Source organism: Clinocottus analis, unplaced genomic scaffold, assembly GCF_023055335.1.
Source record: "Clinocottus analis isolate CAN_PGR_092001 unplaced genomic scaffold, fCliAna1.0.p SCAF_7, whole genome shotgun sequence".
NCBI lineage: Eukaryota > Metazoa > Chordata > Actinopteri > Perciformes > Cottidae > Clinocottus > Clinocottus analis.
This window is the reverse complement of record NW_027176229.1, coordinates 16,313,433-16,328,171: the sequence shown is the minus strand read 5'-3', so window position 1 is coordinate 16,328,171 and position 14,739 is coordinate 16,313,433. Positions and strand designations below refer to the sequence as shown.

The following is a 14,739-nucleotide window of genomic DNA, read 5'->3' as shown; positions in this document are numbered from 1 at the left end:
TTCAGGTGAGGAAGTAGTAGCAGCAAACAAACAGCCAGCACACTAATCTCACTTCACTGCCAAATAAGGACATACGGAGGAAAGTACAACTGCAGTCTCAAAAAAGTAAGTGACCTCAGCTCAATAAACAGCTAAATCATTCCCCAGCTCTGATTACTACAACACATATTTGAGTCTAATCTAATCCAGAGGGTGAGGTCTACACCCATCCCTGCATTACAACAGCCTGGCCCTTTGCAATAAAAGCATGTAGTCTCTTAACACTAACTCAAGGATGAATATGTGTGTTGCATTTATTCCAATTAAGAGGCCAGAGTTCAGGTGCAAGAGGTGTGGCAAACCTTACCATCACTGTGCAGTCCTCTGAGCCGCTGGCGATGACGTGATCATTGTGGGGGCACCAGTCAATGTCTAACACCGGGCCGGTGTGACCACACACTGTGGGATAGGATTTGTCAATGCGTCCCGTCTGTAAAGACAAAGATAAACACAGAGTAATGAGATTAGTCTTACTCTGATCCTGCTCAGAGAACATTGTCCATGCTGGAAGAGTGAGCATGTTTTGAAACAGGTCAATTACGGTATAATCCTAAAGTCCACCTGCAAAGTTAAGATCATACACACAAAGACACATGCAACATCTATGAAAAGAAGCTTTTGTGGATTCATTTTTCAGAGAAAATTTCAATTATGTGTGGATGACGCAGCCTCAGCCAAAAATCAAAACTAAGAGAGACTAGCAGAATTATGTCTGTTAAACTATGATGAACTAATCTCTTTTTGCTAAAATCTCCCATTGCTTTAAATACAATACAATCTTATATTTGAGGATTTGGAATTCACTTTCAAAAAGAGATGTAATGAGTGTACTCAAAAAAAAAGCATTCACAATGTCATGTGATGACAGTTTGAAAATAATACACTGTAAATGAGTTTTGGATTTCATTACGGGACACAACATGACAATACCTTTTTACCCACAATAACCCCTAGTCGATGAGAGCACAAATAAGACCAACTGTGTCGTCAAAGGTTTTTAAGCTGTGAGGGGAAATCCCAGTCAAAATCCTGCCAAGCGATTTAGACAAGGATTTTCTTTTTAATGTTTAGTCCTATAACATGGTCTAAAGCCAGAATCTCAGTTTGTCACTCCATCTCTGAGCCAAAAAAAAAGAAGCTAGTTTTTTTTAGTGCTGCTTAGGAGCAAACAGATTAGATTTAGCCCCTATTGGACCACCCACAGTAATGAAGGAAAGTTATTAGTGGTGACGTCATTATACAGTAGACGTGCCAACAGATGCTGAATTTTCCGCAGCATCTCCTTAGTTTAAAATGGTAGTAGCCCTGTACCAAACACTTAACAGTGCTCTTTACATAACCTGCTTATACAACTAATGGACTAAATTGCTACACATGCATTCCTAAAGTACACAAATAAAAACACACGCACAAAACCATTATTCTGTAAACCCTCTATCTTCAGCTGGATTTGACCTCTGAACCATACAAGCCAGCAGAACCAGGTGCTCTCTCCCGGTGAGGTGACCCAACAAACCCATGTCTCCGAAGACACACCCGAGTCTGTGTTGAATTCAAGTACCGCCGCAGGGCTGATGCGATGATGTCACTGTGGAAAGAGTCCTGCTGCTGCAGCCCTATTTAGAGCATGATGGCTTCCCCAATACAAAAAAAGACTAATTCACCACTCAGAGCTATTCTGCCATTATATATATTGGTAACTTATAAAAAATTATGGCTGTATTCAGTAATGAGTATGTGGTACAACCACAACTAGACTTATACCTCATGAGTGAATAAAGTACCGCTCAAAAATTTGGGGTCACATGTTATATGGATGTTTTTAAAACAGGTACACCAAAAGTATTTAAATTTTAAATAGTTTGGGCCCCAAAAGGAAGAATTAAATGACCACATTTAGTGTTTTATGCAAGGAGGACAGAATGGTGTCACCCAAATATAGATTGTGAATTTGTTTTCCAGTCCAGAACAGCATTAGTGACCCGACACCATTAGTGAACCACAACAGTGAATTTGGGCTCTAAATGTTTTGGGTAATATTTTTCCTTGCGGCCCCTCTGTAGTCGACTCAGTGGTTATATTAAAGCGGTTTAAAACCTGAACCCTACACTAACCTTATTTTTCAATTGAGATTTCTTTAGAATAACTTTGATGAAGCAACGCACATGTTAATATTCCAGCTCTGCATACACTTTGATGCTAAACTTCCAGTTGCTTTCACCAACGACGTGATTTCTTCTTTTATGATTCAACTGTTGTTCATAGTGATCTTCTGGCCCATCGACAGTCAGTCTGGTTGAACCATCGTACAGAGTCTTCTTCGCTTTGTACAAAACAGGACTTATTTGCAAACCCCTTGTACAGACTAACATCTTTTTGTAAGTAGGACTTTCTACAACCTGAGAGCATGACCTGCTATAAAGTCGGCCTCTCAGCCATCTGACAGGGGCAAGCATGCATGCACAGCGTATGCTCAAGGGATTTACACTGACGGTAGACTCCAAAAACATTTGGTGCTCACACAGCAAAACGGCTCGTCTTTGACCATAAAGAACTGGCTCTGACATAAGTTATTACAGCGTGTATTGACTGTCCAGATGGCCTTTTTTTTACCAACACTAATCCACTGTTACCTGCATCTGCATCTTATGTACTTGCATGCATTTCTTTAGTGGCGTCTTGGACCAATTCTTTCAAACAACTTATTTTGTAAAAAGTTAGCCTTCAAGGCCTTTTAGTAGAAAGGGATTATTTCAACCCAAATCACAATCTTTAACCAAACCTAACAAAGTGGGTGTGTTGCCTAAACCTAAGGAGACGACTGGCAGAAAGCCCTGAAAGCAAACTTGTCCCATGTGCACAAAAGGCTACTGATGTGAGTAAAGGGAGTCTTAACGTCTCAACGTTCAAAAGAGACCCAGCTCGCCCTAAATTTTTACTATTATGGCTTTTGAAGCCAAGTGATTACATGTGACTTAAAGCTTTCAAAAGGACGGAATTGTCAGAGAGCTACATACTGAATGCAGTACAAAATGGCCTTTTAGCCTCTTGGTGTAATTCCCTGTCTGCAGCACACTACGATATGCTCAGAATTTTAGAAAAAAAAGAGGAGAAAATAAAGAAACATATTCATTAATTTTGAAACAAAACAGATTGAGGAACACAAACCCAGAGACAAGAAAAGGATGGTGGTCTGGGCCTTGGAGGGACAGTTCAGTCCCGGATATAAAATGTTGCTCAGACATTCCTGCTCTTAGACATTTCCCTACCTCTGCTACAGCAGATACAGAAGCCAAGCAGAGAGGGTACTTCAAACCTGCTGCTGTTAAAGTGAACATCCAAAGTGGTCGGTGATATCACCAAGTACCACGATTCATAGCTCAGTGGTTTGTTCATATTTAGTGAGACTGAACAGATGTATAAGTTTCATGTACAGCTGAAGGCCTATACAAATCACAGGAAGTAAGTGACTGTATATGAAAATATTTGGCCTGTAACCATGCAGTCACCTGACGGACAGATAGTAGGGCCATGACACATACTCCTCCTCTAAGTTTAGTGATCAAAGTCCAGTGTATGTGAGAAAGAACTCTGTACGTGTAGTAGGCAAAAATCACAAGATCTTGTCTAAACCTTACCCTGACTGTTAAACACACCCTGAAGCAGAGTGTAAAGAAAGCAGACTTTGACACTGCTGTCAATAGAGATATCTGAGCCGCCATCCATTATAAGATAACGTTACCATTATGTTGGAGACTAGTGACCTCCCCTCTATATGATTTCCTGAAGACAGTAGGAGCAGGATGTAAAACAGGAAGGACACAGACTGATTACCAGGTGTAGCAACAGGAACAGGACTAACAAAAGACAAATCTGACAAAGTTCAGATCAGACAAATCTGACAAAGCGCTAACTGAATTGTTGGCAGCAATCAAAGTTATTTATTTTCTTTCTTTAATAACTGTACACTAGGTTTGATAACATTAACAGATATTTTCTCCTCCACTGGGCCTCAGATCGCCATCTAGTGGGATAAGGAGGTACGGCCACATTGTTAGGTTAAATAAATAAAACAATTGTGGCAATTTAAGAATCTTGTTATTTTTATATCTAAATGTGTTTGTGTTTAAGAATTCACACTGATAAAAAAAAGATTTGTATTACAAAAGAAAGGTTGAGAACTACACTTCCGGCACGCACACAAAAATACAAACTCAGTATTCACTTTGTGAAGTAATTTCAATAAAGTAAAACACTCCCAAATGATTAATACATGGGTAGATGTTATACTATGTACAAATACAGACTACTTAGGGTAAGCTAATAAAACATCATGGCTTATGTTCACACACACACACACACACACACACACACACACACACACACACACACACACACACACACACACACACACACACACACACACACACACACACACACACACACACACACACACACACACACACACACACACAATTTATGATAAGCATAAATTCATGTTCTCATGTTGGTCCTTGCAGAAACTTGGTTTACAGCGGCCACAAAGCTTAAGACCGAGAGGAGCAATCAGTGTTTCAACATCTACACTCTGAGACTTCTCAGAATATTCCACATGTCAACTCAAGTTCAGACATGCTGCAACGATTCCTGCACGACCTCATACATTAGTCTCAGTGTTCCACCATTTTTCAATCAACGCTTTTAGGTCACCTGCATATACACAAAAAAATATACTTTATAAATAAATAGATTATATGGTTGACTTGCAGCAATTAAACATGAAGCCTCAGTAACACTCAAGCTCAGCTCTGGAGCTGGACCTCCTGATCAACCTAAGCAGGGCAGAGACCACCAGCAGTTCGACCAGAGAGCCAGGCGTTCCTAACATTCCTCACCTCGGCCCCAGGCAGCACTTGTATGGCGATGACTAATGCGAGCAAGAGGGCCGCTAGGGTGTTAAATGTAGCACCCTTTGAGGTGTTAATGGTGTTCGCGTCCAATGTACACAATTTGGAATACCAGGGTATGAAGAGCGAACACAAGTGGATCTTGCCTCTGCTACATCATCTGATAACATGATACACATGGCAATGATCTGATCATTGGAATTGTTTATACTGCCAATTAACAGTTGAACTGAAAACAACCCACCCAGCTGTACACTGAGTAGCTTTGGACACAAACTGCATTGCAGTGAGATAAATATACCTGTGGCAACTTGTTGCATTCTCCCTTCGGTCTCTCTGAAAAAGCAGAACTTCAGGCGCATTTGCAAGTCTGTATTGGTCTTGAAATGAGGTATTTGTACTAAAACATCAACCAGGACGCCATGTACCAACCATAAGCACAATGAGAGATCCCTCAGGAAAGGCAGGGACAAAAAAAAAAATCTGACATTAATTAAATCACAAGAGGATGAAAAGTCTTTTGGCAAAGCCACACAATGGACACATGAACATAACTGCTGATGGCCAATTGGGAGCAATGATAGCTCAAATGTTAGTACAAACAGAAACGTCTGGAGCATTTGATCCTCGTAAAAATACAAGGCTAGTTTGGAGCTCTAGAATAGTTTTGAAATAAATCTTGACAGACTTCTTATAGCTTCTTATAACTGTTATGGACAACGGTCTGGTAATCATACGTTTCAATTAGGGATTTAGTTTAATGCTACTTGGACATGTAACTGCCTACTTCGACTAAAGGATGTTGTGAAATATAGAGACACAAGTGATGCGTCAAAGTCAACATGTCATGGCAATTGAGTCCCAGACAAAAGAAACCAGACATACATCCTTCCTACTGCTACAGAGAGTGGATTTTGGAAGCCGAAAGCCATTTGAAAGAAACGCCCACTGACTTAAAGTTTACACAACCATTGTTCTTAATATTTTAATGCTATTGAATAGTAGTGACATCCATCCATCATTAGAAGGGACAACCATGATTGTCAACAAGAAGTTTGTTTACTATTTGGAGCAATTTGAACCTCAAGCGGAATTCAGGGTCATCTTGTCCAACAGCTTTTTGGCAGCAAACTGTTATTTGGCATCAAACAGTTCGACACATGCAGAAACGGCTACGTTGGTTTTACTAAAAGCAAAAGAAGACTGACAATTTTACGTGGGATTAAAAACGACTAGAAACCGTCTGACTACAGTGAGAGAGGCCAGCAGACAAGATGGGGAGCACCGATTCTCTTTGGACTTTGTATCACATCCTGGGGACAGTTTTTAAACAGAAACCAGTTAAACGATAAGAAAATCTTCTCCGATTTAATCTGCTATAGATATTAATTTTACTTCTTGCTGGGATTTGTTAAGATTCCTCCAGTTTTGTAGTCAGGCTTCAGGTTTGCAATATTTATTAAGACCTTGACTTGCAGGTGAGCAGTTCTATAACACATCACACTTTCACAACACAAAAAATAAAAAAAGGCCCAAAAATAGTGGATCAGCCAAGCAAGAAAATCATCTCCAAGGCAACCAGCCTACGGGTATAGGGAGCATGCTTGGAAGTGAAAATGTCCACAAAAAAAACAAGAAAAAAAAACTGTGCAAAAAACCCACCCACACCAACAGAAAGGGGCTAAACTCAGCAGTGGAATACCTAACAAGTCCATAACTACACTACAGACGTCCGTATCCTTCGAAAGGAATGTCTGACGCCTAGAAAACAACCAGTTGCATAGCAACAAGTTAGGCTGCAGAAAACGAGTGAATCACACAGCGATAGATACAAAGCTTAACATTGAAACACAAAAAAAAAATGGATGAACAACATCCCTCAAGGCAGCAGAGGACATTCTTTTCATTCAAAGCAGAGTCCTGCACACTTCCTTTCAGCTTAACATGTGATTCACACATGCACACCACGAAGGGGTCTGCATGCCGTCCAGCAGCTCAGTGCTCCATGGAAATTTCCACTTTTACAAGTCTCTGTGTGTATGATAGGGCAGGAACAATACAGTGCAGCACACTACAGACTGAAACCTGAGCTATATATAGCTAGAGAGAAAGCTAGATATGTACGACATTTGTATTAGTAGGAAAATAGTACTGTACATGGCTAGTGATATTAGCTAGGTCATAAGATTTATTGCAGATAGCATCTAAGATAAGTCTACTGTTTAGTACTAGTACTACTACTATTACTGCTGCTCTGAAGCCAGTTTGGAAGTATTTGGAGCAGCTGACATTTTTAAAATGTGTCTATTTGTATTCAGGTACTCTTAAAACAGAATATATTTGCGAACAGGCCATAGAGCAATATTGGATAGTGGTTGCTGATGACAGATGACACAGGATCATCGTTTCCAGTATGTCTAAGGCCGCAGGGATTAGTTCCACGCAAGTCATTTAAAATATCTCAGACAAAACATCAAATAAATATGAGGGGGTTATTAACTTCCATCATCTCTGTGGAGACGGCACTGAGTAGACTCTCTGGAGGATGGCCAATTGTCTCCCCAGTGCATGCTGCGATACAGTTCAGCACCTGTGGCCAAGAAGCAACTGGAACAACACATTAATGAAAAGATATTAAGGGAAAAAAAGAAAAATTGCATAATAAAAATAATAAAAAGGCAGCGAACCCCAAATTGTGTGCGCACCCAGCTTGTGTGCATTTGTGTGCACCTGTTTGTGATTGAATTGCTTGAAATCTGTTAAAATGACTGAAAACAGCTTCGTACAGAACATCTGCCATCATTCAAAATGAAGCATAGCTTTGTCCTAAGGTTAGCAGCAAAAAGAATGTCTGCTTTATTTAAGCTACTACCAGGGCTCACTGCTCTTTATTAATAGATTACAAATAGTATTCAGTATTCCAGCAGTCATACCGATTATCACATGAAAACAATTATTTCAATAGGGCACTTGGATACAGTGAGTGACGCTGTGACAGAGACAACATCTGACTTCAACCCAGTTCTCTAATCTTGGCCGCTCTTCATATTTCAGCCTATCCCAGAATTCACATGTGTGCCGACACTGCATGAAGCAGCCAATGGCAAGGCAGGGAGGAAATGGTCTTGGAAGGCTGTCAGGCAGGGAGCAGTGAATGACCATATATGGTAAAATCTGCAGTCAGCAGGACTGAGCGGCAGAGGCGGCACAGGCAGAGGGAACTGAGCAGTATAGAAACTGACCAAAGTATGGAGAAAGACCCTGGATATCATGAACACGCAGTGTCTTCTTGTGGAAGGCAACGGAGAATAGCTTAGTTAGCATCCAAACTGGGGAATGCGAGACAACAGAAATAATGAGTCACTGTGCACACACCCAGAGATTACCAATAGTAAAGGTTGAGCACTGGATGAATGGTGCATTGAGGTATTCAAGCCAAATCAAAACGTACACCTGATATCTGATCATCCATTTCTGAACAGAGGCAGCATTTGCACGTTAAGCAAAGCTCTCTGTGGTGTTATGGCTGTAGTTCAGGTCAATCTTAAAAAAGAAATGGACAAAAGAGGAAATGAAAGACGCTAACAACTAACAAAATGACTAACCACCATCTGCATGGAAAATAAAAAGATACTAATGGCTAAAACAGGACAGACAGCATGGGATTTTAAACAATGGCATGCTTAGATGAATCAAATATGGGATAATAAACACAGCAACTGTAATGATTCACTGAAACATCCCTTATATGTGCAGCAGACAAAGGAATTATCAGGAATGTTTTACTGAACACTTGCTAGCTGCTACTTTTACTCCCACATCTTCCTTCATACGGAAATCAAGAAATAAATTAGCAGGCATTCTGCTAAGAAAGAGAATGGAGGAGATCAAAGCATGACGCAAGGGAATGACATGTGTTGAGCTGGACATCTGATGCCCTCTCTATAAATCCCTGTGTTCTGACAGGAGGAAGCAACAATACTCATGGCTGTGCTGAGTCACGGCAGCCTGCCACAGTAACCTCACCCTACTGACTCACACGAAGACATGGCTCCATTGGTCCATGAGGCTCAGACCTCAGGTCAGTGCCACAACATCAACCTCTGAACATAAAGAGATGCGTTGGCATCCATTTTTAGACCCATAAAATTAGAACAGAGAGTAGGTTTTTCAGAATATAGGCTAAGGGAGTGCAATGCTTTTTGGGGAGGAAGGGGGGCGGTGGCTCATTTCAATAATTCAACCTCCGAATGTTATTGCGTCACTTCAACAAAGACGGTGCACAGTTGCATATGGCTTAATTGTGAAGGGGGGAAGGTGCATCATCACACTCTTGCCTCCCCCAGCCGAAGTGTGGTCATGACAAAGAGCTGCGCTGGGAGAAAGCGTGGGACAAAGGCTCAGAGCAGCTGGCTGCCCAGAGACTGGGAGCAACACAGTCTAGGCAGATGGGTGAGCCGGACAGATGCACCCTCACATTAGGGATGGAAAGGAGTGGGAGGGTGTTTAGGGAATGTAAACCCTTGAAACAAAATGAAATGTGGACCCGGCTGATTCAAACTACACGTGTCCTTCCATCAGAGTTTCATCCGCAAAGCAGAGCTGTGTCTAATAAAAACTACAAAAAGTAAAACACGTGTAGAGTCGGCATAATAACAAATGCATACTCATTCACATATAAAGTAGTTTGACCTATTTCTAATTAAGAGGAAACATGCTAATCCTTGTTTAATCAGAAGTTATCTTTGGAGATATGACCAGCTCTGTTTTACTGATCTACTGCAGAGGTCGAGCCGTGTCGTTTGCACTCGCCCCACTTTTAAGACCTGCATTGCCAGCCCAAAATACCGTGGTGATAAATGCCAAAAATAGATATGAAGAAAAAGAATAAATGAAAAATGAAAAAAGAGAATGCCTATTAATTTAAGATCGGAAATTAATTTAGTTGCCATGCCTCAACAACGGACTCTTTATACACTAGGCTACACAACTGGTTTGGTATTAGATACGTGTTACACTGTCCTAAGACTAACATACATAGAACTATAATTATAACTACTATTATTCTTAAATAAAATGGTATTTCCCGTTCAGCTCGAGTGTCTCAATGCATTGCCTGTTGAAATGAGGTAAACACAATATCTGAAGGATTAGTCCATGTCACGCCTGCCAGATTGTATGTGGGAAGATCCAGAAATCAAGTTTTTTTTTCTTTCCAACTTCAGGAAATTGCCTGGGGTTTGCTCTGCAAATAAAGACCTTAGTCTCACCCAACTTTTTCAGTTCAGTAGTAAAAGTGGACTTTGTTAAATAGACACACTACTACTGTATTGGGACATGAAATGCCGAGGGAAGATTATTCCAGCGCAGACGCACAGGGGAGGGCAGGAGGAGTGTGAAACTAGTCGAGCCCGCAGCCCACCTCCAGTACGAGCTAATGTATTGAATGACGTGCTGAGAGGTGCAAGCTGTGCGATGACAGGCTTAAGGATCCGGTCCCTGATGCCACAGCCTTCTCACATGACATGGCAGTCTACTGGTGTACACTAATTACAGGCTCAGGTTAGATCTGACAACAATATTGCAGTACTTATGTCACTCACTATGTCGGGATCTGCCACTTGGCCAATGCTTGAGTTGCCAAACAGAAACTACAACAACTGGCAGTTCACCACTATGGCACCCAAGGGCTCCCTGGGGGACATACCAGAGTCCCCTGTTAGATTCAGTTGGATCTCATTGCACTTTAACTAGACCAATTATGACAGCAGGGTTAAAACAAAAAAAGGGAGGAATGGATTCACCCAACTAACTAGTTTACAGCTAAACACCCTTCACTTTACCGTCTTGCCGAACCCAAAAGTAATTCAAGATGGAATTGAGCGATTCCTTATATGGATGCAAGGATCAGGAGACTGTTCGCTCCAGGGCTTTTGAGAAGTTTCTGCTGTACACATGAGGGTGTTTGAAACAGCCCGCTGCTAAACATTAATCCCAAGGTACACTGACAGAGTCAACAGTCCCACTGCTAGGAGGTAGTCTCCAATGCTAATTATTATTTACTGAACACAAAACATGGAAAATGGGCCAGTACTCTGAAAATATTTGTGTTGTTTTGTTTAACTCACCCAACCTTTTAAGTTTGTTATGTTTACATTGATTTCAGTCCAAATATAATCCAAGAGAAAAAAAGCATTCCTTCCCTTTGTCATCACTGACATGAAGACGATATAATTTCACCCCATCCCCCAATCTAAAAATATCCACACATAATTTGATCTACTTATATCATCTCTAACAAAAACATTACATGCATTACTGCACTCTAAAAAAAAGTTTAGCGTCATACCGTTTCAACACATTTTTTGCAGGATAAAAAAGGCATTACCAAATTTAACCCATTCCCTTTCCAATTGCAATAGTTTTAGGGTGATGTATACACATGTTGGTTAACCTAATCATCATTGACATTGTAGACTGTAATCTCAAAAAGTTGCGATTAAACAAATATTTATTTCACCGCACAAACTTCAGCTTTTGTATAGAGACACCATATTGAAATTTCTGTCACTTAAAAAAAAAGTGCTAAACAAACATTTGAACCAATGAAAAGCTAAAACAAAGTTGCTGATTTCACCTCAGAGCAAGTAATACAAAGTACTTAAGAACCCCGTTTAACAAATGACTGTGAGGCACTCGTAGTGGTATTAAACATAATACAATAGAAACTTACCTTTTGAAGAGGAAGAACGAGGAAAGCTCCTCCACCACTGGCCTCAATAATTAAGGCAACAAACTTGGGGTTGACTGCACAGAAGGAGCTGTCCCATGTGACCCGTGACACCCGGATATCATCGTAGCATTGGTCATTTTTTACCGCCTGGCCAAAGACGTGACGGAATTTGCTCTGCCGTACAACTCGTTTCATATCTGTGCAAAAAGCAGAGAAGATAATTTAACATATGCTCGTAATCACTTTAAGATAACAGGCCAAGAAATCTTCAATATGAACAATGCATAAATAGATTTAAAAGACTTGAGAACATGGACAACCCATCCCCAAACCGCAGCAAAGAGATCTCATGAGAGACTTTTTCCACGAAATGCATTCAACTCTCTCACTAAGGGTGTTTTGTTACAAACCACGGCTACAATGCGGTGCTGACAGTTTCTAAAAACTTCTGTTGGGTTAGAACAGCAAGCATCTAGACATCCTGCAATCATAAATTAAAAGAAGCAATACACCAGAGTTTACCAAACATTTTATTTGTATGCCTTTGTGTCGGTGACACAATACCACCTCAAGACACAGGAGCAGGACCGGAAATGAGGATACTTCATTGTTGGCGTTTTTCAAAGAATAGATGCCAGCTTTTGAGTCACATCCAGAATTAAACCAACGCGGTGGAACCGACATGTCTCAACAATGGAGACCCCGACAACCAGGATTTGAGGATCTACTGTGGTAGATGTTGTAGCGTTTACCCCTCTCGAGAGACCACAGATTACCAGCCTGTTGGTGACTACGGGATGTAGAGGGAGCCGACCCGTCTGCAGCAGGACGGGCCAGTTGCCCTGCCGAAGTGGATTGAGGAAAAGAGTCGGCATTAGAACCACCAGAAACCCAAGCAAAAGGAACCCTCCAGTGACAAAACTGCCCAGACACTGATGGACAAGATCCAGAGAGCATGCCCGAGTCGCAGCAGCAGGGACAGTAGAAGAAAAAAAAAGAGAGAATGTGCTCTGGAGCATCGGCTAAGGACATCACACTGCCACCGCTGGATGTCTAGAAAGCAGACATCGCTGGACAGCGAGCAGGATCACAACAAGCTCCAGATATTCTGGAGAAAGGCTGGTTATGCCAGCATGGCCTGGGTGGTCCAGGGCTTCGTCAGGTGGAGTGACCTTCAACCCATGACGAACATGGACGGACGTGTTGAATCCCACAGCATGAGATAGTGGAGTTCATAGCTCAGATATTCCTGGGTTCTGCGGCTGACGTGTCAATGCAACTGGACAGCAAGGAGACCTTCTTCCACACCGCAACAGTGAGCGTACACTATCTTCCTTGAGGTTAGTAACTGCTGTTAAGAGTGTGACCTTTCTTTAGCACAGGTCATGTTGATAGCATACAAACTGTTGTGATGTTATTTGTATTCTCTGTTGGCTAGTTATCTCCATTGCTAGAAAATGTATGAATAATTAACAAAACAAACATGCTTGATGAAATTGCATGACACATTTAACTGTCAGTTCTTTTTTATCTTCAGTTGCGCCAAATTTTAAACATCTAAAAACTAAAATGCTTTATATGTGACACACCTACAAAGAGCCACTTCCAAGGAAAAAAAATAGGATATACCCAATACAAAAAGAAAACAGACTTTGTAGCTGGATCAGCGAAAATCTTCACCAAGACAAGAATCTGCTGGCAGATGAGAGCTTTGGAAAACAAGCACATTCAAAAGCTACAAGTCCTTGTGCTGTTCTTAAAATAACAGACCACTGCCAAAGATAATGGAAAGCTGGCCAGTTTCACATAAACTAAGGTCAGAACTGAGGTCCAATCCAGCCTACAACCTGAAGAAAGACGAAAGCTCTTAAGTGGTCTTTGTTTCTTAAATCTCCTCAAAACTTGTTTTTTTCTGAGAGAGGTGTGTGTGTGTGGGGGGGGCGGGGGGGCGTGGGCAGCACATGGTAACAGTTTCCCAGCTTGAATCACCAACATGATAAAAGCACAGCACAGGATGTGTTTTGGACGTGGTTTCCATTGTGTGTTTGAGCGAGAAAGTAAGGTGTGAGTGAGAGCAAGAAAAGCTTGTATGGCAAGTTTCTGACACGACAAGGATAACAATACAAGCAGGAAGTTCTTCCTGTCGGGATGTGGGAGTGTCCTAACAGCCTTTCTGTAAAACACATCAGTAATTACAACTGTTTATTTTGTATGTTTTTAAACACAGAGTGAGCTAAAAGACAAATCTGCTTCAGTTGATGACACCGAAGTGTCAGGCTAAATCTTCCCTAAATTGAGGATTTTCCAGTTCTCATTGCATTACATAAGATAGTCTAAATCCTTCTCTAAATGTATCTGGATCAGAAGGGCATTTGTCTAGGAAACCGAATTGGAGTTCTCCGTGAGAGTCTGCCTAATGCACACAAAGAGTAACGGACTGACATCCAACTAGATGTCTCCAGAAATTCTGGTAGATACAATATAATTAAAAATAGATCATTTAATTTTTTTAAAGCAAGAAATTGATTCTCTCACAAAAGGGGTTTGAATACGTATGTATTTGTCCCATGATTGGAAGAAAGTTGGATTTGGTCTAATACTGTAAACTATATTAAATACAAATTCCAGCAACATAGTTATGTCTTTTTTCTTTTGTTTTAACTATCAGAGTACAAATGAACGCTATGTTATTGGCAACTGCATGAGTAAAAAACTTATGTGTAAAGATATTGCGCAATTTGGCAAATTTGGCACAAGATTGAAATATTTCACAATTTCAATCTTGTGAAATATTTTAAAACAGTCAACATGTCCTTTCATGTTGGTAAAATTCAATGGTCACATATCAAGTCAAGTGCAGTACAGTTTCATGATGGTGTCCCTGCTGAATTCCACTTTAAATCACCTGTTTGTTGGCTAAAGGCTGACCCAATCATCTACAGAGTAATTCTTAAAGATGACCCACATGAATGTAATTGAGCTCAAGCAGTGAAACTATCCAGTTGCTCTTTGCTCTGTTAATTTGCAGTGGAATAGTACATTGTTTTATGTAGGAGATCT

The 14,739-nt window shown here is 40.9% G+C and overlaps 1 protein-coding gene across 1 annotated transcript in view; it reads right to left on the bottom strand.

Moving 5' to 3' along the window:
- coro1ca (coronin, actin binding protein, 1Ca) overlaps window positions 1–14,739 on the bottom strand; it is a 29,367-nt gene that overhangs the window by 7,129 nt on the left and 7,499 nt on the right. The window contains exons 2-3 of the mRNA XM_068605014.1: window positions 11,680–11,876; window positions 347–469 (exon numbers count right to left, since the gene is read on the bottom strand). Of these exons, the coding sequence (XP_068461115.1) occupies window positions 347–469; window positions 11,680–11,874 (318 nt within the window). The 5' untranslated portion in view covers window positions 11,875–11,876. The remainder of the gene's footprint in view (window positions 1–346; window positions 470–11,679; window positions 11,877–14,739) is intronic.